The 26,739-nt window shown below is 43.0% G+C and overlaps 1 protein-coding gene across 5 annotated transcripts in view; it reads right to left on the bottom strand.

The window, feature by feature from the left end:
- Kdm3a (lysine demethylase 3A) overlaps nucleotides 1-13,874 on the bottom strand; it is a 44,939-nt gene extending 31,065 nt beyond the window's left edge. For 3 of the 5 annotated variants that reach the window (XR_009227943.1, XM_046455888.2, XM_046455890.2), the window contains exons 1-5: nucleotides 13,334-13,458; nucleotides 12,866-13,066; nucleotides 5,539-5,694; nucleotides 4,324-4,434; nucleotides 591-693 (exon numbers count right to left, since the gene is read on the bottom strand). Coding sequence is in view for 4 of the 5 variants with exons in the window: in XM_046455888.2 (XP_046311844.1) it covers nucleotides 591-693; nucleotides 4,324-4,434; nucleotides 5,539-5,694; nucleotides 12,866-13,042 (547 nt within the window). In the remaining variant the exon portion in view is untranslated. Of the gene's footprint in view, nucleotides 1-590; nucleotides 694-4,323; nucleotides 4,435-5,538; nucleotides 5,695-12,865; nucleotides 13,067-13,333; nucleotides 13,459-13,683 lie in introns of those variants that run through there. The other 2 variants (XM_046455889.2, XM_046455891.2) reach the window with 2 other exon arrangements.
- Nucleotides 13,875-26,739: the final 12,865 nt, after the last annotated feature.

The following is a 26,739-nucleotide window of genomic DNA, read 5'->3' as shown; positions in this document are numbered from 1 at the left end:
TAAAATAATTGCTACAAACTTAAAACAGACATTTCAGCAAAGCTAAGAGAAAATGTAGGCTTTTAATGCTCCATTTTCTTACAGATTTGAATTCAAATAATATATTTATTTTGACACATTCCATCAGAACAAAAAATATCAGACAATTCATCAGAAACTCACTGTTCTGTGTAGTTTTAGAGGAATCAAATTTAGGAACCCCAACAGAACTGTGAGTTTAATTCAGAAAAAAAAAAAAAAATTTTTTTCTTCATGACTGTGAAACTCAATACCATTAAATGGGAAGGTAAGGATTACCAAGGAATTTTATACAACTAAAATTCCAAACATCAAATTCCATGTCAGAATATAACTGAGCTTTTAAAATGCCTACATTACATTTATAATTTCACATAATTTCTGAACTTTACAAATTAAACTCCTCAATCATGTTACATAGGAAAACTTTTATTTTTCAATTTTAAAATTAATTACAATGAAAAAAAATAAGAAATCTTAATGACAGAATGAGGGAGAAGAGCTAAACCATAGCTTCTTACAAGCAATCATTGGTCAACTTATGAACTATCAACAAGAGAGCATCCACATACCTTTTAAAAGATGGCTTTCATCTAAATGTTTCACAATCAAAGCCTGAAATTCTTTACTGATGCTCTGATTATCAGTAAGGGAAAGCCGAAGATTGTTTACATCCTGTAAAATCAAAGATTGTTACACTTTAAGGAAACAAAAAGGAATTATTTATAAATCCCAATGACCATTTCAACTGGTCATCCAGACCAGTTCAGGTAATGTCAACTAGCCATTTGATGGCACCAAACCATTTCAACTCCAGTGAACTGAGTAGGTCAAGAAGTTGGAAATTATCAAACACAGGCATAAGGCCAACTGAGAGGAAGTCACCCATGCCGAGAGCATGAGAAATACCAAGTGACTCAATCATGATTTTAAGCATGACATAACTTTGGTTATGGGAAAATGATAAGTGAATAAACAAGTTGGTTGATCCAACTTTAAAACAAATCCATATACCAAATACTGGGAAATCCCAAGCCCAATCCAAGAAACAAAGACACACCGGAGAGATGCTCATTGTCAATTCACTAAAATCGCTGTTTTAACATCTCATTTCATATAAATTCATTTAACCTAACTATATCCCAAATACATTCTACTTTACAAAAGGTAAGGAAGCTGGTGGTGTGGGATGACAAACAGAAAACCTGAATGCGCAGCCCAGAGCTTCAGAGCGAGCCAGTTCTGAAACACTCCGTTCTTGGCAGCTGCCCCACCTGGCACTCGTCCGCCCTCTGGCTTTGTGTACACACCCAGTTATGACAAATGTATACAGACCGTCAATAGGAACAACCAGCCAAACCAAAATTCTAGCAGGGCAAAGAAAAACAGTGCTAAACATAGCAGCCCTTACAACTCAGGGCCTTCCCACTTCTCTGCTACTGTGAGATACATCCACAGCAGCAAGAGCAGTCCACCCATTTCTCCCACTTAGAGAAGAAGGCTGAGCTGGAATAGTGCATTTTCTTAGTCAGATATTGCTACATAAACCAGGGCAGCCACAACAGCTCAAAGCTAATTACCAGAATGGGTCATATATTGTTTGGGTTTTTTCCCCCTCATAATTTAGTACTACAATATCAAAAAAAAATTCCAATTCTTATTATAAGATAAGCAATCTATTGATGCAGAGAGCCATATGGGGCTCCCTGGAAAGGCAGAGTGATTCTAGTCTACCTAGGACAGTTTTAGGGCCTATCTGAAGTGCTAGATAGTTCATCTAGAGACCCTGTCTTATTTCTTAACCATAAGTAACTGAGTCAAATCCATCTAACCACACACCTTAAGTTTCAATACCAACTTCTGCATATGCCAAATGACATTCAGGTGCTCTCTGCATTATTTAGAGCAAGCATCCTATAAATTCATTCAGCAGAAGCCTGATGTGATCATCCATATCTACACAATAGTGTCCTGAGTAAAAGCCAAGAATGCACACTGAAGTTTCCCTCAATGAATTATATATTAGTATTACATTAAGAACAATTTTCACACTGAGAACCCAAGGTACAACTCACTGAGAACAAACACTAATCTAGATTTTTCCCTTTTTATAAGTTTTTTTTAGTTGAAGATAGATAAATAAAGGTATTATCTATGTATCTATCTATCTATCTATCTATCTATAACATGTTACTGACGATCAAACCCAGTGCCTCACATGAGCTAGGCAAGTGCTCTACCACTGAGCTACAATCCCAGCCCTAGATTTTTCCTTTTTAATTTCGAGAAACAAAACTAATACTTCTACCTTAACTGAAAAACCAGGACATGTGGAAGATGTAAATTCAGGACACAATGCTGGCAAGTAAAAACTATTCTACCACCCAGTAAGGCAAAAGAGCCAAACACCCATCTGTGTCACTGGTCCTGTAAACAAATCATTCTTCTCAAGGCAGGAAAACCATCAAGATGCCTAGTAACATACGAAGGTAGCTTGCATGCGAACTTAAGTGGAAGCATCCTCCTTTATTCTAACTACTTCTACATTATAAAACGAAGCCTACATGATGGGCCTTGTTTTCACTCATTTCCAGGATATGGAAGTAAAAGCAAAGCCAATTGTTGCAAAAGCCAGTGTGTGGCTTTCCACTACAGGCCCAGAAACTCAGCCACCGGCCCAGGCTGCCTATTAGCAAACACACAGGTTTAACAGTTGTGCATACTACAGAAACAAGTCAGGTCTGAAATCACAAAACAGAGTGCGTAAAGGGGACAGATGTCATTACAAAACCAATAGTATTCTGAAGGCAGTGATCTCCTCCCTTCTAACATTTTCATAACAAATACTAATATAAACAACCAGAAGCCCACATGTTTAAAGGTGAGAGTTTTCCAAACGAACTGAAAAGAATGTATGTGTATACAGCCAATCCTCAGTTATGTTCCACCAGATTGCCAAAAGGAAAATTAGTGAATACCAAGCCATGGGTCTTAAGAGAAACATGGGATCTTATGAACCTCTGTTCACATTTTCATCGACTGATCAATATATAACCTTACTGGATGTGTTTCTATGAAACACACCTTATGCAATACACATTGCAGATTCATCAGCCTTGAACTCGTGTCCACAAGCACCCCACCTGACGACTGGGCAAAAGCTCCTCTAACACATGTACTTCAGACCCACCACAGCTTTCTTTTTTTTTTTTTTTTTTTTTTCTTTTTTTCAGTTTTCGGCGGACACAACATCTTTGTTTGTATGTGGTGCTGAGGATCGAACCTGGGCCGCACGCATGCCAGGCGAGCCCCACCACAGCTTTCTTGAGCTTATAAACACCAAACAACATCTTAGCACTACATCTGGGACACTTTACACAGAAAAAAAAATCACAAAAGGAAAACAAGAAAAAAAGCAAAAACAAAAACACGAAACAGTGAAACTAAATAAGTTGCAAATAAGGTACTTGTTTACACCAGGAGAGCTGAAATAAGATGGCAAAGGAACATCACCTTAACTGGCCGCAGTGGGAACCTGCATCAGGCAACTCAAAAGTGTTCTGTGCACATGGATGAATGAATGTAAGCCACCACAAGTACTGATTTGGGGGCTACAAATATATTTTAGTAGGTAGGCAAATTCACAAACATACAATCCATGAGTAACCAGGATCAGATGCATTATTGTATGCCTGTGTGTACTCATGCACATACACACAACTGCAATAGTCAACTTTCCAACATTATTTCCATGTCACTTAGGTGTTTCCATACATACCATCAATTGTATACCCTGTCCTTTCAAACCAAATGGATGGCACAGACCATAGGCTACAATTGAAGGATGCAATCCAACAACCCTTTTTTTGGGGGGATATCAGGGATTGAACCCAGAGGCACTCAACAACTGAGCCACATCCACAGCCCTATTTTGTATTTTAGAGACAGGGTCTCACTGAGTTGCTTAGCACCTCACTTTTTGCTGAGGCTGACTTTGAACTCACGATTCTCCTGCCTCAGCCTCCCGAGCCACATAGCGTATGCTACCGTGCCTGGCCCAGGCCCAACAACTAACCCTTTTTTTTTTTTTTTTTTTTGTGGTGCTGGGGACTCAACTCAGGGCCTTGTGCATACAAGGCAAGCACTCTACCAACTGAGCTGTGTCCCCAGCCCCCACAACTAACTCTTGATGGGATGGGTTCATCTCTTTATTAGGCATCTAAATATGGGCAAAACACCAATCTTACTTCTCATGTTAAAACAACTTGAATCTCTGTTTTTAAGAATGATTTAAGGATGATTTACCTGTATAGGCTTTAAAAGATCTTTGGAAAGAAATACGCTTTGCTGATCTCCTAGGAAGCGAACAGAAGTCATGGATCCCAAACCAACTTTGTCCAACAAAGGTTTGTACACCTGGGGAAAAAAAACAAGTTTGGCATCATAATTGCTATCAGCATTATTCTGAAAATGGAACTGGCAATTTTTAGGCACACAGGAAGTAACAAAGCTTGTGTTTACTGCAAGGACCTCATAATAATGAGGTACCTACAAAAATCACACAATTTTCATTTAAACCCAGTAATTTAAACCAGATATGCATTTGGGAGTCATTAACACACAGGTCCCCAGATCCTCCGTTTCCTAAAAATTTATGCAAAAGAAGTATATGCACATTTTTCTGGGGAGACTGGATTATGATTTCAGAAAACTCTTAGCAGGTGGACACAAAAATATAAAGAGCAAAATATGACTTAAACTGTGACCTCCAGCACCTCTTCTCACTCATGAGCAAAACCCTGGCTTTGCCAGCAGCAGGTGAGGCCCTCCAGGATCTGGCCAACTTTCAAGCACCATTCTGGCCTTTCCAACTACCTGTACCTGACCTTCCTCATAAGCTCCAGATGTCCTCTCCAGATACAGTGGTCACTCTCTTCCTCAAACTGCACCACATCTACAACGTAGATACAACCCAGACCTTCTTGTAGTATATTTAGAGCCAAAAACAATCCAGAGCAGGAGGAACCTTGGAGACCCTGAGGCCAGGAATGGAAACCTCTTTTATGGATTGCTGCCACAGAGACCTACCCAGTGCTGCCTAGTCTCACCAATTTTACAGACACTGGAAATCTAAATGCACATTCCACATTTTTTTAAAAAGGCAGCTAACTCAATTTTCTTAAAACACTTAACTGTTTGGGCCAAAACAAACAGATCTATCTATATGTATGTATGACTACCAGTTTCTGACCTCTGACCTTGACATTCCCCACACTACTTCGTCCCCCATTTTTCAAGTGAAGAAAATAAGACCCTAAAAGCCCAGGGATAGGCCCAGAGTTGCAGAGCTCCTACAAGGTCTGGCAGAAGATTCTAGGTGCTTTTATACCCTCTGCCTTGTCACAAACATGGACTACTGTTTCATGTGTGTGACAAGGGCCAAACACAGGCATTTCATTTATATTTTCCTTGTTTTACCCAAAACAGATGAAATGTTCTCTTTTCCTCAGTTTTACTCACTATTGCAGGCCACTGAATAGTTCGTTCAGAAATTTCAGGTGACTTTCGTTCAGCCAAAACCAAATTATGTTCTACCAAAAATGCTTTCCTCTGAAGGCTGTAGACTTCTATCCATCTTCTCTTCCTCCAAGATTCCCCATCAAACTCGACACATACCTGGATGAAAATTGGAAAAGCAGATTCAAGTCACAAACATTATCAACATACAAGCTTAACCATGTCATTATTATTCTTGAGTCTCCCACATGCATGTGTTACTCCCTCCTAGTTCCCTGCCTTTCCTTCATAGCCACAGCAAAATAATCACACATGTACCAAACTTGATCCCCAAACTACCCTGGGATACAAAAGTTCAGGGCTTTCAGGTTCAGTGCCCTCAAAGTAGTCTCTGGGTAGCCCAGAAACCAAAGAACCCCACTTAGAAGGGATTTACATGTTAATTAGATGTGTGAACTTTGGGAATTAGATGAGACAAATCTGAAACCCAGAACAACTACTTTTCCAAGTGCATTGTAATTCAATTCTCTGTTGACACTGCAGTGGGCTTAAGAAGACCCCATCATGACACCAGCTGCTTTTAGACTCCTCTGGTAGACTACTTAGCAAAAAGCCCTAATGCATGACACACCTTCAATATACCTTTCAATAGAGAAAAGGGAGAAATTTACTTCAGGGTTGGGAGTCTAAAACTATTTTACACGATAAAAGAAATAAGTAATTAATAAATGACCCCAGAACTACTTTTTTTTTTTTTTTTAAATTCCTGGTATTGTGGGGCTGGGGCTGTGAATCAGAGGTAGCATACTTGCCTGGCACACTTGCCATACTTGTGAGGCACTGGGTTCTATTTTCAGCACTGCATATAAATAAATAAAGGTCTAACAACTAAAAAAAAAAAAATTTTTTAATTCCTGTTGTTGGGGATAAACCAGAGCACCTCATTCATGATAGGCAAGCACCCAATCACTGAAAGACCCACTCAGCCGGTCTAGTTGCTTATATAAAAGTCAAACTACCTTTGAAATATAAATTTCCAAGTAACTGTAATGTTTTCGGCTTCAGATAGGCAAAATATCTTTTAACCATAAGGCTTTAATCCTTTAAAACTTAAATAAATTTACGAAGACATTTTTGTAAAAATCAGACAAAAGTTGGTCTCTGGCAACTCCCAGAGGTAGGAATTGTTCACAAAACCTTAAAGGTCATATGATGCACCCAAAACACCCAAATTTATTTCTTTGGTATTGGGATTGAACCCAGAGCACTTTACCACTGAGCCACATCCCCAGCCTCCGCCCTTTTTATTTTGAGACAGGTTCTTACTAAGTTGCTAAAACTGGCTTTGAACTTGAGATCCTTCTGACTCAGCCTCCAGAGCTGCTGGGATTATAAGCATGTGCCACTGTGACTGGTCAAAACACTCAAATTTCATTAGCTATTATGAATATGCTGCCCCTTAATTTATTCTAAAACTTTTTTAAACATTTACATATTTTAGCAGACTTGAATAAACTCCCTTAATATTCAGTGAGAAAACCACTATTTTTATTTAAAATTCTTCGTCTTACAAGAGACCTCTTTTTTGGTGTTTCAAGGATTATTAATGAACCCATCTCTATCAAATCTTATGATTTCACAGATGTCTTTACTAACTACATGGTCAGAACCCAACTTAAGAATCCTTTCCTCAAAGAAGCCTCCCCTTGCAAAAGAGCCTTTCCCCTCCTGAGAGAGGTCCCCCTGGCTAACTGTCCTAAGAGCTCTATGCATTTCCCTCCTAGCACTTACGCACCAGTTGGCATTAAATTTATGGCTAGTCAACTGACACGTGAATCAAATAGGTCGAAGTTTGTGTCTGTTTTTGCTCACTGTCTTGTCACTGGTATACAGTCCCTATCATTACTCAAAGACTTATTAAGCATAAATAAATGAACTTCTCTCTGAACTGAGCTCCTACATTCCATTTCTCTTATTTCACCTAAAAAGCTGTAAATTTCAGCTGATACACTGTTAATTCCAATCCTGAACCTTTTCCAATCTACAGGATATCTTTAAAAAAAAGATAAAATTAAGACCCACTCTACCCTTCTAGCAACAATAAACACACATCCTTAACTTCCCAGGCAATTTGGCTAGGATGCTGCATAACTTCTTGTATGGAAGGATATTTTGCAGTAACCACCTTATACTTTCCACCAAATCAGAATAAATGCAAATGGAGAACAGCTATGTGGCAAAGCCTTTCTCCCAGGTTATATCTATTCTATCACTTCAACCAACCAACCAATGCTCCTTACCAAGGTGTACTGAGACTGCTCATTTTCCTGGCTTCCTTGCCAGAGGATCCAGGTCTCCTGACATCTCCCACAGAGAGACTTAGTCTTTCAACCCCAACTTAGCTTTCCATGCCAGTTTTCCCATCTTTCAGATATGTGATATAAAAGGAATAAGCACACAAATTTCAGAATCAGAGAGACCTTGGCTTGAATCCCACTATGTTGAAACTTTCCTTGATATTACTTGCATAAAACAAAACGTGATTAGAAAGGAAACCAACTCAACTGCATCCCAGGTTTAGAATTCTTACTTAGAAGTCTAGATCGCTGAATCTTGTTTTATTAACTTCAAAAAGAAAGCAGTAACCTCTAACTCTCACTGAACTGTTAGGTAGATGGGGGAGGGGTCGGTACTGGGGAATGAACTCAAAGAGGGGTGTTCTACCACTGAGCTACATCCCCAGCCTTTTTTATTATTTGAGACAGGGTCTTGCCAAGTTGCCCAGGTTAGCCTTGAATGTGCATTCTTCTACCTAGGCCTCCCAAATCACTGAGAATACAGGCATGAAACACCATATCACCATAAAACACACATTACAACAAGGTATGTAAAGTGCAGCCAGGTAGTTTTAAGACCTACATGGTAATCTAAATCATATCACCATATCACTGAAGTTATGAGTGAAGGAGAGAGTCTTCAACATAACCAGATCTACTCAACACTGAAAAAAAAATGAAGGAAGGATTAAGACTTTAAGTGGTTTTCCCAAATACAAGCAACAATGTTTATCAGACCACTATTTAAAACTTAAGATAACACAAACTAAAACTCAAATATCTCAATTTTTAAGTACTTTTAAGTTCAGCTCCTGCACAAGGCCCTGGGTTCCATTCCCTGTGCAGCAAAACAAAACAAAAACCCATGTATGTCTTTCATTTTTTCCTTAAAGCCTGAGGTTCAATACTGAAGGACACCTCCCCTAAAGTCTCTTTTGCAGATACTTTGGGGCAGACAGAAGACGTTCATATTCAGAAAGAACTAAGGGTGACTCATCCAGTTTATGCAGGCTGACAAATGAAATGAGCTTCTGCTGTGTTCTTTTTCCCATGCTCCCTAGGCCCACAAAGTTACTTGTGCTGTCTGACACTAAAGGCCAAACAAAGGTCAGTTATGATTGCCTACCTGAACTTCCAATTTTACTATTCTTGTAATAGGGCCTTTTGTAAATGTGCAACTGATTAGGCTATCAAATATTTTGACCAAATGTTAGATATTTCAAATCAATTACTTCAAAGCTAATTTTTCCCAAAAGAAAATCTTACATGATACGTGAATTAATGTTATAGCTAATCTCAGCAAAAACTCATCTCTCCTGAGCATATGATTATGAAAACTACTGGAACTGTCAAGGAGAATGTTACCAAATGTGAAGGTAGAAATACACAGAACAGCATGGTTTGTAGTTAAATGTTTGACTATATATTGACTCTGCCTAGTTCTACAATGCAGAATACAAGTTTCACTATTCCAAAAAATAGAAATTAATTCACTACGCTTCCATTACATCTTCTTACATGAAAATAAAATGCTTACCTAAAACCTGAGTCTAGTATTCAATTATAAGTAGTAAACAGTCTCTATTACACTGCACCAGGAGTTTCTCATCTTACATAGCCTGGCTGGCAGCAGAATCCACCAATATTCAAGTTCCAACTGTATACAAGGATGAAAGGCATTGGTCAGGCCACTCATTTGCTGACAACAGTAGGAAACGATACATAAAGATGAAAAACAGGTGGGATTGTGGCTCAGCAGTAGAGCGCTTGCCTAGCATGTGTGAGGAACTGGGTTCGATCCTCAGCACCATAAATAAATAAATAGATAGACAGACAGAAAAAAGTAGGGTTAAAGAAAGATAAAGACTTAGATAGGCAAGCTGGGGAAGGAGGACATTCCCTGCACACCTAATACAAAAGAAAATAGTTCACACTCAAGCAGAAGGATGAAAGATGAAGTCAGTCCTGGGAACCACATTTAACTAAGATCTGTTATTCTAGAGGTAGAAAAGGCTACTGCCCCAGCAGTTATTTCTGAACTGTTATTTGTAAACCGTTTCCTAATAGTAATTATTTTGATTCCTTCACTTATTCATGCAGATATTTAAGTACAAGTACATACTACATAGTGTTCAAGGTATGAAGGATTCAAAGGCTAGCAAAATAAAGTGCTCGAAGCAATTTTTTTTTTTTTTAAGGCACTGGGGATTGAACTCAAGGGCACTTGACCACTGAGCCACATCCCCAGGTCTATTCTGTATTTTATTTAGAGACAGGGTCTCACTGAGTTGCTTAGCACCTCACCTTGCTGAGGCTGGCTTTGAACTCAAAATCCTCCTGCCTCAGCCTCCCAAGCCTGCTGGGATTACAGGAGTGCATATTCTACCTGAATATCAAAGCCTAATTTTTCAAGTCTGTAGACAAACTTGGGCAAGTTATGTAATTTCTTTAAACTTCAATCTAACCCCCCCACAACACACACACAAAATCTTACCAAACAGGCTACTGGTAAGGATTATTACTTGCCACATAATAACCAGTCATTACTTCCTGTTACTATGTCTTCCACTTCTTTGCAATCAACTACTAGATATATTGCTTTTGTCACCTAAGTGACTTTGTTACAAAGTCTTTCTGGCACTGAAACAAAATTAATAAGCCTTAGCCTTTAATATCATTCACAATTAAGCCTGCCAGTCTAGACTGACTTGTATGTGTGCTAAAACTTAGAAAAATCATCACAGAGTACCTACCTAAGTTTACTTATTCAGTCACCTCAGCGCCCAACCTCACCACTCAAAAAAGCTCAATGTCCCTAAGCCCAGATGTAAGTACGGTCTTAGTTACTTGGTTCTACCTGCACTATTTGGTTCCAGTGTTTCAAAATCCATTTTTATTAACTACAACATGGTTCTTATACTTAAGCCAATTATTTCAATGGCTACTGAGGAATGCAGTAGTAATGATTAGAATAAAGAAATAATATAGATTTGCATCTTAAAAAGGGCTGAGTTGTGAAGTCTGCAGATAGGGCATAAGTCCAAATTAACCAAAACTGCTCTTGAATTGAAATCCCCAGTAGTCTCCAGTCAGGCACCTTAGTACAGTGGAGAAGAAACACTGCCCAACCTGGATTCAAATCCTCACTCCCTTACTTACAGTAGCTAATTACACAAGTCTAGATAAGAGTCCTTTTCCTCAAACTACTTCCTTCCTCATCCAGAAAATGAAGGTATCACTGCTCCTGAAAGTTGGGTGTGGCAGGGATATAGAGATAAAAATAAACACATACTAAGAACCTCCTAGACTGTCTGCCTACAACAGATCCTCAATCACTTCCATGGAAGGGAAGGCAAGGGAACACCAAAAACTATACAGTTTAAAAACTGTTTCTATTCAAGTCAGTTAAAACACAAGTTCTACAGAAAAATTTACCTAGATGAAATAAAACACAACCACCTTGATGAAATCTCATACACAAAGCTCTACATTTTATGTAAAAAGGTTATTAGCCTAAAATAAATAGGCTGGCTATCCCTGTACAATACACTATCTCTATAAACATGAAAACCTCTTTGGTACAAGAATGAGTGGAACAGAGGAGAGAAACCAAATCCCATAGTGTGTGGTTGGAGCATTTTTGTGGCACAGCTCTTAATTCCACAGCCTGATGGTGAAGAGGGCAGCCCTGGAGTAGAACTTCCTGGGTCAGAACACAGATTATGCCAGTTGGCTATGCAAGTTGCCAGTCATGTGACCCTGAGTAAGACAATCTTTGTAAGACCTGGTAAAGTGGGGGCATCATTGCTGGTAAGAGGTCAGCATGATGCTTGGCATGTGCTTAAGTGCTCAATGCTCACTTCTCTGCCTCAACATGAAGACCAGGCACCTGGTAGAAGTTTTAAAAACACATAAGTACAAATATCCTCCTACCTCCACTCTCTGTGGACTCATACTGGTTTGGGAATGGACAGACTCTCAACTGTATAAACTGTACAAAACGGAAGTGTTTCAGAAATCAACATATATTCAATTGCTAATGTTAAAACTTGCTTCCTTTATTTCCTCAGCAGAGTTTCAAGAAAAAGCAATGGTGACCAAGTGAAGATCCTGAAACACACACATCACTCAGTAGAAATCTCTTCCGTTCTGACAAGCTTCCTCCAACTTATCACCACTTTGCAGTCTTTGTTAGGGATCTTTTTTCAGCTATTTTTGCACAAAGGAGTCTTTGTTGGTACAATGGCTTCCTCACTGGTTGTTCCCAGACAATCTTTTCACAGCAATACTTCTATTAGAGTACAATTAGAATTCATCCCTCTTTCCAAAGATCTAACTAAAAAAGATTCTCAGTGTCATTTTGGTTTAAGAAATCACTGACTGCACTTGCTCCCATTTCTCTCCCTGCCCCCAAACACCCAAGTGCAATATAGATTTCGAAGCCATTCCTCCACTGCACCATATATGGGCCAGCTCCACCCCCAGCGCTCCATATATGGTCATATCCCACACCCACCCACAGACTCCTCACGGATAACCAGGAACCCATTCCTGCTGACCCACCATATACGGACAAACACCCACCCTAACACGCCGAGCAGAACTAAACTCCTCCCTCTACACTCACACTTCATTTTTAACCAGTGCTTAAGTTAAAAACAAAAAAAGTTAACAAATCCAGAGGAACATCCCCCACCCCAAGTCTGAAAGCACCTCCAGGCACCAGCCCCATTCCTACCGCTTCTAGACGTCACCGTTCGCCCAACCTGACACTAGCACCACTCCTCCCCGCCGAGGAGTCGTCGCCCTACGAGGCCGAGGCCGACGCCGGCCGTGCAGCGCGCAGCCCCCGCAGACCGCGGCCGGCGACTCCGAGCGACCGGGCATCGCAGACTCGCGAGGTCGCCTCCGCAGCACCCGCAGGTCCGACGCCAACTTTCGGGCCGCCCCGCAGGGGGGCTGCGCGTTCCCACGGCAACGCGGGGGCCGCTCACCTTCAGGTCCTTCCTGGAAACGTCGGGGTGGGACACGGCGCGGACCGTGCCCGCCAGCCAGGGCCACTCGGCCACGCGCTGCACGTCCCAGTCGTCGTCGACGCCGTCGGCCGCGCACAGGCTGAGGAACCGCTTCCCCACCAGCACCGGCCAGCTCTCCCCGAGCGTGAGCACCATGTCTCCGCCGGCGGCAGCACCCTCCTGCAGACACGGAAGCGAGCGTGTGGGGCGCGGGCCCGCCCGCCAAGTTTCGCTTTCCCGAGCCCCGGCCCCCTCGCCGCGGGGGCGGCCGGGGGACTCTGCGCGCCCGCCCCCAGCCCCGGCAAGGAGAGGGCCCGGCGCAGAGGCCCGGCCCGCGGCCACCCGCCCGGCCCGCCCCCGCCCCACGCCCGGCCTGCGCGACGCGCGGCCCGCGGGCTCGCCTCCGAACCCCCGCCTCTCCCGCAGCCGAGGCCGCGGCGCGCTCACCCGCCTCCCGCCTCCCTGAGTCACCGGCGGCGGCGGCCGTCCCCAGCCGCCCAGCCGACTCCAGCTCCTACTTGGTTCAAGAGCTCTCACAAGACACGCACGGCCCCCGGGCCCGCCCCCCAGAGCCGCTGCCGCCGCTCATTGGCTGGACCGCGGGCGGCGGGCGGGGCTCGCGGGGAAGCGGCCTGTCGCCACTGGCCGGCGCGGCGGAGGCGGGGCAGAGGAAAACAACAATCCCTCGGCGGCTCCTCCCCGTCCCCTCCCCCTCCCGGATCCCGGGCGACCCCCACTCGGGACGGACGCGCGCCAGCGAAATCCCTCCGCCGCGCCCCATTCTTTCCGTTTGTTACCTCACGTTACGCAAAAGAGTCCCGCGAGATCCGTTATCAACTTCGGGGGGCCCCAGAAGAAACTGCCCTGGCGCACAGATGAGACTGAATGGGGAGACCCGGGTCTCCAAGTGCCTATTGGAGTGTTCTACAAGTGCGTAGGTTGTCGACCAAAGATGGGCCTCCACTTGGCGGAAGAATCTCACAGGAAAGGGCGAGGGCGGACGGCCGGCGGGGGGGCGGGGGTAGGGACGTGCGGTTTCAGGCGTACTCAGCCGGGGGCGGAGCTGCCGAGCCGCTTTGTGCGCAGGCGCCTCGCAGCGGGCGCTGGCGCTGGGGCTGCTGGGTGAAATGGCCGCGGGAGGCGCAGGCGCACGTGGTGTGGATCGTGAACGTCTAAGTCCGCCATTTTGAAGGAGAGATGAAGAAAGGCATGGAGCCATCGGGGTAGGACGTTCCTTGTCTGTGGAGCGTGAGAGGCCGCCCAGTGCAACGTGGAATGAGGTTTTCTAACGTAAAGGCGGGGCTGGGAAGTTGTTGAGAGACCAGGAAGTTGAAAGAGTAGATGAAGGCCATGATGATGCAAGAAGAAATGCAGGAGAGAAGGTGGTTTGAAGGACAAAGGAGATGAAAGATGCCTGTGTTGAAAGGACCACCGATGTTTGGGCGAAATGAAGAAGAAATGGAATGGAAGAACAGAAGACTTCTTTATAAAGGCTGGTGCTTGATGAGGAGTCACACTTAATTCTTAAAATAATGACTGAAGAATCCATACTCCCAATTTTACAAGTGTGAAAATGGGAAATCAGGAGGAAAAAAATCAGAACTATTTTAAGGAACTGTAAGATGCAAATTAACTCCACGAGTTCGTTTTGGATATATGTGTTCTAAATATGTGACTTTTAAGTTTTTGAAGTTAATGATAAAACTGAAGAATTAAATGAGATTTAAAATTTGCAGACCATTAAGGGGGAGGATATAGCAAAGAAAACCTGTCCAATCAATAAGGCAGAAATGGAAACAAGAAAAGCAAAAGAAACCAGAATATGCTAACATAAAATAAAATTAGAACCTTAAATCTAAACTGTGTGTACAATAAGTATAAATGGGTTAATTTTACTCATAAATTTAAAAAGATATTTTTCCTTAAGAACAAAATCCAGCTATAAGTTGACAAGAAAATCCTTAAAACATAAGAAGTTTGAAAATATTAGGCTAAGGGGCGGGGATTGTGGCTCAGTGGTAGAGCGCTCACCTAGCATGCAGGAGGCACTGGGTTCGATCCTCCGCACCACATAATGTAAAATAAAGATACTGAAAAAATATATATATATTAGGCTAACATTTTTATGTGTGATATATGTGTGAGTGTGTGTGTATATATACACACACACTCACACATATATTTAGTTGTAAATGGACACAATACCTTTATTTGATTGATTTATTTTTATGTGGTGCTGGGAATCAAATTCAGTGCTTCCATGTGCTAGACAGGTGCTCTACCACTGAAGCACAACCTCAGCTAGGCTAATGTTTTTTAACCCAAGACGTGATCAGACAAAAGCAATGTAATACTATTTATATATAGTCACAAATCACTTAATGAGGGGATAGTTCTGAGAAATACATAATTGATTTCATCATTATGCTAACATCATAGAGTGTATATACAAAAGCTAAGATGACTACAATATCACAAGTGATAAGGTCATAAATGACCTACCATTGTCTGTAATGGTATTATACAGCAAAGGCATCAAAAGATAAAGGATGTTGTCTTAATAAAGGATGGGGTCCATGAAGATAACATGCACTCCAGAAATTATAATGACTGAAAATATGGACTAGCCTGAACTAACAGCATGAAAAAATTTTGTACCAGGAGAAGATTTTAACCATTTGTAATGACATCTTGGATGCAATGCCTTTATTTTACTAATTTATTTTTATGTGGTGCTGAGGATAGAACCCAGTGCCTCACACATGCTAGGAAGTGCTCTAGGACTGAGCTATAACCTCAGCCCTTATAGGCATCTTAGATACATTAAAAAGAAGTGATGGTATAGAAGGCCTAGATTATATTATTAACTCTATTTGAAAAACAATTGCTAAGGAATGAGTTCTACCAAACCTCAAGGAACATATTTCCTACATTTTATTCATGGTTCCAGAGCTTATAAAAGATGGAAAGCTATTCAATGCTTTCAATAGAACTTGCAAGAAACCATTACCAAATCTGAAGTAGAAGACAAGAAAGAAAAACTATGGCTCAACTACACTTGAGATCATGGATGAAAATTTCTTATATAAAATATGAATAAACAATCCCTAGCATACTTTTACATAGTCACAATGGTTGCTTGGGAGTATCAGATGAATACAAAATTACTTGAAGATTTTTAAAAATTAGCTATAATTCACTGCAGTGGCTAAAAGAAAAAAGGAAAAATGGTATGCTCATTTAGTAGATGCTAAAAAGGGCATGTACTCACATTGAACACCTATAAATGACCTGAAAAGCACTTCAAAATACCTAGAAAACTAGAAATGTAAAAAGCACACACTTATATTGAATACTCAATCATGATCTTAAAACAGTTTTTTAACTTCATAGAAACCTAGGAGTATAAGATATTTATCATATAAACATGCACAAACACACACATACACATGATCTAGAAGACATCTACAGACTTGCTCATCTCAGCATTGTTTGTGGTTGTGAAAAAAATGGAAATAATCTAAATGTACTTCAGTTGGGAAATGAGTAAATAAAATGAATACAAGGAATGTGATACTTATTGGAATGCTAGAGCTTGGCTCCATACACTGTTTTTTCTGGTGAGGAAACTTAAAATCTACTTTTAGCAATTTAAAAAAATTTTTTAGTTGTAGTTGGACACAATACCTTTATTTTGCTTATTTATTTTTATGTGGTGCTGAGGATCGAACCCAGCACTTTGCACATGCTAGGTGAGTGCTCTACCGCTGAGCCACAACCTCAGCTCCTTTTATTTTTTTAAATTTTTTTGGTAGTTGGACACAATACTTTTATTTTATTTATTTATTTATACTCTTAGCAATTTTCAAACATAATTTATTGTTATTAATTGCAGTCACCGTAATTTACAGTAAATCTCTTGGACTTGCTCCATCCACGTGAAGTTTTTGTGTCCTTTGACTTACAGCTCACCAATCTCTCCCCATCCTGTTATTCTCATTTGTTTAAGGTTAATGTGTTCATTTACTTTTTGAAATTTAATTTTTAACTTTTATTAGTGGCCTCTACTACATAAACAAGTTAAGAGAGAAAATACATATAATTATCTCAGTAAATGCACAAAACCCATTTGATAAAGATTTACTTCCATTTTTTATAAAAATGAATAGAAGAAACTTCCATAGCTTGGTAAAGAATCTGCTGGGAGTAGACTGAAACAACATACTTGATTTTTAAATTTTAGAAGGATTCCCACTAAAGTCAGGAGCACCATAAGGATGCTCTGTGTGTTATCACTTCCAGTCAAGTTGCAAAAGAGGTTAATCACTACTAAGACAACAAAATAATATAAAATAAACATTAGGATGGAAGAAAAAGCCACATGATTTGTAAATAATTGTTAGAATTTTAATACAAAAATCAAGAAGATGTACAATAGAAGATCAACAAACAAGTCAAAAGAATTTTTATTCTCTAATAATTAGCATATGTTAGAAAAAAAGAAAAGATTAATGATTCAAGCTACAGAATACCTAAAAATAAACATCACATGAAGTGAACAAAATTGTCAGACCTTACTAACATATAAAAGACTAAAAATGTTATCTTCTTATATGACTTGATAAAGATGTCACTCCAAATTTAACAAGGAAGGAGTAAAAAAGATGAAGACATAGAGTTAAGAGTATACAAAAACACACCCATATATTGTGAAAACTTAAAATTTAATGCTATGATTAACATAGCATTTCAAGTGAGTGCTAATAATAAACTATTTAGTACATGCTTTGGGGCGTTTTGATTACAATGAACCCAGCCTAATTTCATCACAAGATTGGGAGCCTTCTCATCAAAAAGTCATGATAAGTTAATTTCTGTTTTACTATAAATTACTGCGATTTCTAAACTTGTTTGGAATTCCTGCCCGTGCCTTGAACTCATTCATGCCTAGCTTTCCCTGACCAGATAACAACCCTCTCTAAAACCTTAGTGGTGCCTCATAAATCTTGACTCCCCCTGACCAGATAACAACCTGCTCTGAAACCTCAGTGGCACCTCAAATTCTTATCTGAATTTACTCCCTCCCTTGAAATGTTAAGCCATGTAGATCATTAACGTGCCATCTGCAAATGTATTAGGTTTGTCAAAATCCTGTTATCTGTAAGTATTTAAGACACCCCACTTTGCAAGTTTTTGTGTATAAAAACCTTGTTCCTGAAAAGCTAGGAGGCTGGTCTCTAGCCCACATTAGGGGAGACAGCCGCTGATCAGCTCTCTTTGTGTACACAAATACAAGCTTGCTTTAATTTGATTTAAAATTGGAGTCAGTGGTCTTCTCTTTGCATCGGGGTTCAACAGTTATTCATTAGGAAGAAATAAAGCCAGATTCCTCTATCAGCTTTCACAAAAATAAATTCCATGTACAGCAAAGAACTAAATACTTTAAAATCTCCCACCTCTTTCTCTTCCCCCCCCCCCCTGAATCTTTCAATCCTCAGGCCACTGGGCAGGCAGAACAAGTTAGATCTCCATGTGGAGAGGCTGGCCGGCATGGAATATTGGAGCCACTGGGTGGTGAAGGCAGCCACAAAGGGGCGGCCAGTGTGGTGTGTCCGTGCATCAACAGGGTGAAGAGGCTGTTGATGCAGGGGAAGGACAGCATCAGGCGAACAGGGAGCATTTCCATGGGGAAGGGTGTCCTGGTGTGGAATGTCACCAAGGAGGCTAAGGAGGGCATTCAGGCGGGGACCAGCAATAGGCCTTGAAAGGAATCAGGAATATCTTAGAAGCAAGACGAGAACCATGAGAAAAATATCCTGCAAACAAACCAGAAAGAATTTCAACCTGGAGGATACTCATCAAGGTCAGAGGAGGCGACACTGTCAAGATGGGGACATTGATACTATCGGAAACTGTATCTTGGGCTGTAGTTATGGTCAGAAATCCCTTCTATTGGTTAGTAAAAGTCACCATCCAAGTCCAGCCACTCATCGCCAACAAGGTCCCCCTGTTCACCAGCCAGAGGACTCTCTCTCTAAGGGACAACAGGAGCCTCCACTCACATGTAGGAAAGGGGCAGCGGGAAACATTGAATCTGTTGGACCTGGATTCTTCAACAGCAAAACAAATAGACAATGTTTTTGCCTACGTTTGCTTTTCTTTTTTTTTAATATTTTATTTTTTAGTTGTAGTTGGACACAACACCTTTATTTCACTTATTTATTTTTATGTGGTGCTGAGGATCAAACCCAGGGTCTTGCACATGGGAGGCGAGTGCTATACCACTGAGCCACAACCCCAGCCCTAAGTCTGCTTTTCTTAGGACGAAACTGAAGGGTGTCCCCTGAGAAAATGAAAGGGCTTTAGGCTGTTTCTGGTGACATGGCAGTGTTCCTTCCCCTGGCAGTAAAGGCAGCACTGAGCTCCCTGCCCCCAGCTGTTACAAAAGCCTTTGAGAAATCATTTACATCCACAGATAGTATAGATTTTAAGTAGACAGTTTTATCAGCTTTATGAATACATATATTCAAATAACCCACATGCCAATTAAGATATAGAAGGGAGTTGCCAAACCAGCAAGGCCAAATATAACCCTCTGCCTAGTTTCCCACAGTCTGGGAAGCATAGTTTTGCATTTTTTAAATGTTTTTTAAAGCAAGAAGAATAATTTTGGTGACCTGTGCTAATGATATAAAATTCTAATTTCAGTGTCTTACAAATAAAATTTTATTAGAACACAGCCATTTATGTTTGATCTACGACTGATTTCATGCCACAGAGGTAATTGTAAGTAGTTCAGAGACTATATGATCCTTGAAATCTAAAATATTTGGTCTTTGGCCCCTTTCAGAAAAAAACTTGCCAAATCCAGATTCAGAACATTTCCATCCGCCTGAATATTCTGCTTTATTCTAATCAAGACCTGCTGGAGTAAGCTTTGTTTTGATTTCTATCACTGCCACAGCCGGGCTGGCTGGGCAAAATAGCCGGGGGGTGGGGTGGTGACGAAGAACTTGCATAGATTGATACAGCAGGAGTAGGAGCCCTTTATTGTAGGACAACAGAGGTATTTATACATTCCACACAGCTTATCTTAATTAGCATAAACTAGATACGGAGTCAACCAATAAGAAATCTCCACACTTAACGGCTCGCTGGCCTTACTTCACAAACCACTCCCTCTGTCAATATGCCAGGCGCCATCCAGACTTGTTTACAGACTCTACCATTTCTCTGGCAAAATGCCAGGTGCCATCCTCACTTGTTTACAGACTGTAACATATCACCATTAATCAGCTTTGCCTGTTCTGGAATTTATTGTTTTGTTTTGTTTGCTTGCTTTTGCAACACGGGAATCACACCAGGGCCTCATGCACACTCGGCATAACTCTACCACTGAGCTACGCCAGCCCCTGAATTTGACTTAGATGAAATCCCAGGGTGTGAGCTCTTTTTGGTCCCGCTTCCTTTACTCACATGCTTTGAGAGTCATCCATGTGACCACATCTGTGAGCATTGTTGTCTTTCATTACTGTGTAGTAGTTCCCATTGTCTGACTATGCCGTAGTCTGAACAAGCTCCATCGATACAGAGCTGACCATTTGGTTCTTGGCTATTATGAATATGTTTGGGTATACATCCACTATCTCGGTATTTGGTTTGTTTTCCTGACCTACTCTGCCTTTTTTCCATTATTTTTACTCTTTCTGCATCTCTTCCTACAAAACCAGATTTTTATAGATGTAATTTCCTTCAGCCTCTTGGATTTCCAAATAAATGAATAATTTATCCCATAATTTATATGGCAGAAGGACAAATAAAGGGAATAATGCACCCATTTGCTCACTTTGCATTTCTGCCCAAGGTAAAACTAAGTGACTGAATTCGACCACCTTCCCCTGGGTGCAGGATCCACTGTGATTCTGTTGCGACTCCCTGGGCTCTGGTGCCCTCTAGCAGAAGAATCTGATTTCATTCTTGTGCCCCAGAACAAGGAAGGCAGCACGTGGGGTACAGAAATCACAGGTCACAGCCTTCCTGGCATCAAGGGGTAGGCAGGGCCTAGGTCTCCCAATGCCACACTATACAGAGGGGGTCCTAGCTGCACCCGGCACTTCCTGGCCAAGCCTCTTCTGCACCAGGTCTTCTCCCGCCAGGTTATTTTTACCATGCTAGCAGCAAAGGCAACATGCTAGCAGAAAAGGCAACATGACTGCTCCAGCATGGGTGTGCCTCTCACCACTGGCAGCTGCCCCTCATCCTCGGAGAGGCCCCCCTGCTTTTTCTAGGACAGGGCACACTGTTGTCCTGCCTCAGTGAGTTTGATTTTCATGAGCTGGTCTCTCCCATCTGCCTGCTGAGGGTCTCTGCTGACTGCAGAGTCTTGCAGGCTGCACTGCCTTCCAGCCTATCTCCTCCAGGGGCTGTCTAAACTCCGTAGCCGGGAAGACTGCTTGACTCCTAGCCTTCTGTTCGCCCTGAAAACTGAGCTAGACTTGTGGTCTCAATTTGATCAACAACAAAAATATACACAATAAACACAAAATGCTGTGGGTTTTTTTTTTCCTTTTTGAATAAGAGCAGCTCAATAATATTGGGGGTTGGTTAGTGCAATGCAGAGAACGTAAGAGGGAAAGGACAAAGTAACGTTTAGCAGCAATGTTAGTCGTAACTGAGGACATGATGAATCCTTGTTATTCACTGTGCTTTAGAGTGTACATCAAAGCCATCAACTTGACTTTGAGGTGAATGCACAATTGTATGAACAATGCTTTTCATAAGTAACACTACATGTCACTGTACTGGAAATGAACTCCAATGCTGACTTGTATTTGGACTTAGCTGAGCAAGGGAAAACAACACTCAAATAGGAAGAGCTGTGCAGATAGGAAGGCTCTTTTCGGGGGTGGGGACAGTTTATAAGGGATTGAACTCAGGGGCACTCAACCACTGAGCCACAGGCTCCAAAGTAAGATCTTAAAGTGTGACTGATGTTTTTCTCACACTGAGTTCTCTCACAATAGCGGGCTGGGGATGTGGCTCAGTGGTTGAGTGCTCCTGAGTTCAGTCCCCAGTACCAAAAAAACAAAACCAAAAAACCCTTAGTTTGGAAGGAACTAATGGGCAGGCCAATTGGAACATGAGATCTTATATTTGTTATCAAATATTTTTATATTTGTTTTCTTGTTTTAGAAAAAGTTTGAATCCTTTTATTATCTATCTATATCTATCTATATATTTAGATAGAGATATCAGTAATTTTTGTAGCTTTCAGGTGAAGTTTGCCTCTTTTATACTAATGAACTTCTTTTAGCAGATCTTCTAATTGAGTTCTGCAGGAGATAAATTCTTTTGGCTTTGTAAAAAGTCTTATTTTGTCTATAATCCCTGTCCAGGGTCCACCAGTCTCCTCCTCAGGAGGCTGAGGCAGGAGGACTGCAAGTTCAAGACCGACCTCAGCAATTTAGCAAGGACTAACCTCAAAACAAAAATGTCTTATTTTCATCTTCACTCCCCCACCCCCGGCCCCACCCAGTGCTGGGAATTGAACCCAAGGGTTCTCTACTACTGAGCTACACCCAGAGTCTTGCTAAATTGCTGAGGCTGTCCTCAAATTCACAATCCTCCTGTTGTAGCCTTGAAGTAGCTGGGCTTACAAGCATGTACCACTGCACCCAGCTCACCTTCACTTCTGAAGGACATTTTTGCACGAGGTAGATTGACAGGGTTCCTTTTCTCCTTCACCTATGAAGATTCCAGTACCTTACATTTGGGCCTCTATCTTGATGTGAAGTCAGATGCCATTCTATTATCATCCCCCGGCATGTAATATGTCCTTTTGTGGTGGGGGGTGGTTTTTAGTGATGTGATTCTGATATGCCTAGATGTGGTTTTCTCTATATTTAACCTACTGTCGATTTTCTGAGCTCTTTCTGGGCTACTGTCTCAATCTCAGAAAATTTCTCAGTCATTATCTCTTCAAATGTTTTCTAATCCATTCTTTCCTTTTTTGAAATGGTCTGCTTGGTACATTATAGTTGTACATAAGGTGGATTTGTTGTTACATATTAATACATGCATACGAAGTAACGAGACCATTGGGCCACCGTCCCTCCCTTGTATGCACTCTGCATCTGTTCTCTTGTGGGTCCACCTGATCGTGGGTATGAAGCTGCTCGATTTTGTATTCGGGAGCCCCCCCCCCCTCGGTCTGTCACTTAGGTGATTTCTAATGACTGGTCTTGGTGCGCTGGATTCTGTGTCCAGCTGCCTTCTTGCCCTCTGACCCCTTTCCTTGCTAGCGCTCCCCAGGCCCTTCGTCACAGGGAAGCTGCGGAGGAAACGGATCTCAAACCACGTTGAGGAACGAAGGCGCAGGAGGCCCGGAGCAGCCATTGGAAGGTTGTAGGCGCTTTCAGCAGATCTGCCTCCTGGAGCACCCTGAGGATGAAACTGTGCGGACTTCCCCGGAGCAGGTGTTTTCTTAGTTGCGAGGAGGAGACTGGTGGACCCTGGCGAGTGGCAGTGGAGCGAAGTGGAGGGTCTGGAGGCCAGTGAGGCGCAACTGCAGGGTGGGGCTGAACGCATGGGAGGGGCGGGGTGGGGGCAGCGGCCCTGCCAGGACAGAGGCTGGCGGGGGAACACGGGCACGGTGGAGGCGGGGTCCAGTCAGGAGGCTGGAGCAGAAGTTGGGGGTCCCAGGGGAGGATGGCAGTAGCAGAGGCAGGGATGAGAGGGGCTTTCTGTGGCTGTGGTTTCGTTGTTTTTTTTTTTTTTAAATCTCGGCTGCAGGGTTGGCTGGGCAGTACTACGCAGGGCCCTGGGGCTCGGACTGGTGATGATAGGCATAAGACAGGACAGGGTTCTTGCCCTCCTGGAGCTCGGGAGGAGAGAGTCCCACCGTGCGCAGGAGGCGGGAGGAAAGAGTCCCACCGTGCGCAGGCTGTCCCAACACAGGGGCTGTCCCAATGCAGGGGCTGTGCCAGGGCGCAGCAGGCACTGCGCCCTAAGGGAGAGGGCTCCTGGCCCAGGCCGGTCGTTGGAGGAGAGGACGCACTGTGAATGTGTCCCCAGAGTCTGCGTGTAGAAGCCTGGTCCCCAACCTAGGGGTCTTGAGAGGTGCCTGTGGCACTAGCCCTGCCATCCAATCCCTTCACCCAGGTCTTCCCAGGACCGGCCTCCCATCCTCACACAGGTCTCAATCAAAATCCTCAACAAGCCCTTCTAAAGTAACCCTCTTGGCACCACCCCAGACATTTATTTTATTCTGGAACTTATCACTATCTGAAATTATATTGTTGATTTATTTACCTTTTTATTTTTCATCTCCAACCACCTTCACACTCCAGAGAGGAGAAGTACCCGTCTTGGTGACCGCCGACGGCCTGGCTGCAAACCCAGGATAAGGCAAGCCTGGCACCCAGGAGACAATTCTGTGGGATGGGGGCAGCGCTCCAAGGGGTCTCAGTGCACACACCAGAGCACTCTCCAGCAGGCGGCCACTCACACTGTATCCCACACCTTGAGAGTGCTGGGCAACAGCTACAGATTTTTAAAACAAATTTTTAAAAATATTTTTCTTTCAATTATTGGCAGACACAACATCTTTGTTTTTGTATGTGGTGCTGAGGATCGAACCCGGGCCCCACGCATGCCAGGCGAGAGCGCTACCGCTTGAGCCACATCCCCAGCCCCAAAACAAAAATTTTTTATTTGTTCTTTTTAGGTCTAGATGACAGGAGCGTAGATTTGGGCATTTTATACCCACATGGAGTGTAACTTCCCGTTCTGTGGTCATACCATGAGGAGTGTCCCTGGTTGTGTGTTCAGCTCCAATTCATTCTACTGTCAAGAGCTACAGATGTGCTAGCAAGTTTATATGTGGTGTTACCAATCTGCATCTTGTTGATCACCAGTGAGGCCCAGTGTTCTTCCTCTTTTCCTAACATGGTTGCCTGTGACCTTCTTGCATTGATCAGTTAGGGAGCTTGTCTGACTTCTTTATACTGCAGGCTAGAATCTTTTTACGTGTTCAACAGCGTGTTTTATTGGTATCTTTGCCAGGAGAATGCTTCCTGGTGTTTAGGCAAACTCCCCTCAGAGGCCAGGGAGACACAGGATGGCCCCCTGTGTCATGGGGAGCCGCCTCAGAAAACACTCTAAGTCCGAATTCAAACAAAAGAGAGCTTTATTTACCTGGCCAGGGACTGTCACCCAACCACAGAAACTGAAGCTCTGTGGGAGAACAGCCCTTTCCTGACTGTATCTTGGAATTTAAGGATGAAAACCACAGCTCAGGGGCTTTCCTCAGTCAGCATCATGCAAGCAAGCAAGTTTCAGAAGCTAAAAAAAGCAGTTAGTTTACAACTTAGTTAACCATGTCATGAGTCCGAGCAAGTGTTAGACGACCGTATCCTGAGTGCCAGCTGAGCGGGGCAATAATCTATTGTATAGTCCTCAAGCCCAGGGTATAGCTCACACGACCACCACCATATCTGGGTACATTCTGTGGGGTACAAAGTATAGGAAAGCAGTTTTTTTAAAGAAGACAGCTTTCGTTTCTGTTTCTCAGAAATGGGTCAAGCAGCTCCCTTTCACAGTGACAGGAGAACTAGGAGGGCTCTAGAACAGTGAGGTGGGGTCCCTGCGGCCACACTCTGTGTCCGTACAGCCACCGTGACCCCATTCCCGCTGTCCCAGTACTGGAAACTTATTTGGTGCCTGGAGTTCTCTCATTCGCATCATTTGACTACTGAGATCCATCAGCCTGATGTCCACATGATCAAGTTAGTACAACCGTCCACAACTGTAACCTATAACTGACACTCTTCATGATTTTAGTGATTAGTTTACACCACAACATAAGCTTCCACCAGTGTCCGCCCACCTAAGTGCCCATGGACCCACGTGGGGTCCTCGGACCCCCAGCTGTCTGGCTGAGGCCAGCCATTCCCAAGCTGTGCACAGCTCCCACTTCATTCAGAACTGACAGCAGTGGCTGAATGTGGACGTGGCAGGTGAACGGCCACAAGCCACAGCATGCTGGGCTCACAGGCTACTGGAAAGCCTCTCGCTGGAAACCTCAGATAAACACATGCCCAGAAAGACAGTTTGCTCTGGTTTTGTTGTTATTGGAAGGGGAGTTAATCACTTATTAATTTCTAGTAAATAAGCCACATCAAGGACATAGTTGCAGAGTGTAAACATAGTCCTTATCAAATACGTAAACAACCCCACTGAGACAGAGACTGAGGTCCACGCGTGTGCCTGTGAGTAAGCATGAGTCCTGGGTCCTACAGTTCTGTGTAGGATTCAAGGCAAATTCCAACACAGCTTGCAAATCCATATGAACTGGGCTCCATGAAGTCACACTAATACTTCCCAGACTAGTTTAAAAGGTTAGGAAGCAGCCCTGGGACTTAAAGTCTTTTAACTCAGGAAAGTTACTGATTAACTGTGCGGTTGAGCTGTTTTCACAGAAGCTGGTTTCCCGACTACTTGGTATAGGCCCTGCCCCCCTTGACCTTCTCCTTTCTCTGCCCCTGGAGGCTGAGCCTGCAGCTGGGGAGGAGATCAGAAGGGTGGAGGCGGAGGGCGGGCAGCCTATGTGGGGCTCCCTCCTCCCAGCACCCCCCCCCCAGCCCTCCTCAGTCCCCCTCAGGCAAGGGGTGGTGGTGGCCCAGTCTCCTAGTCCTGAAACCATTCCCAGCCCTGCGGCCCTCCCTTCCCTGCTCAGTCACCCTCTAGGGTCTGCTCCTACCCCTAGGATCCTGACTGGGAAGGATGCCCCTTACCCAAGAGAAAGAAGCGGCGGAGGAGCTTAGCTGTCACCTGTCCAACGCAATGCCAGGACC

The sequence above is a fragment of the Marmota monax genome, unplaced genomic scaffold (assembly GCF_021218885.2).
Source record: "Marmota monax isolate L192 unplaced genomic scaffold, Marmota_monax_Labrador192_F-V1.1 WCK01_AAM20220418_F8-fsc00238, whole genome shotgun sequence".
In the NCBI taxonomy this organism is placed as follows: domain Eukaryota; kingdom Metazoa; phylum Chordata; class Mammalia; order Rodentia; family Sciuridae; genus Marmota; species Marmota monax.
This window is presented reverse-complemented; position numbering and strand designations above follow the sequence as displayed.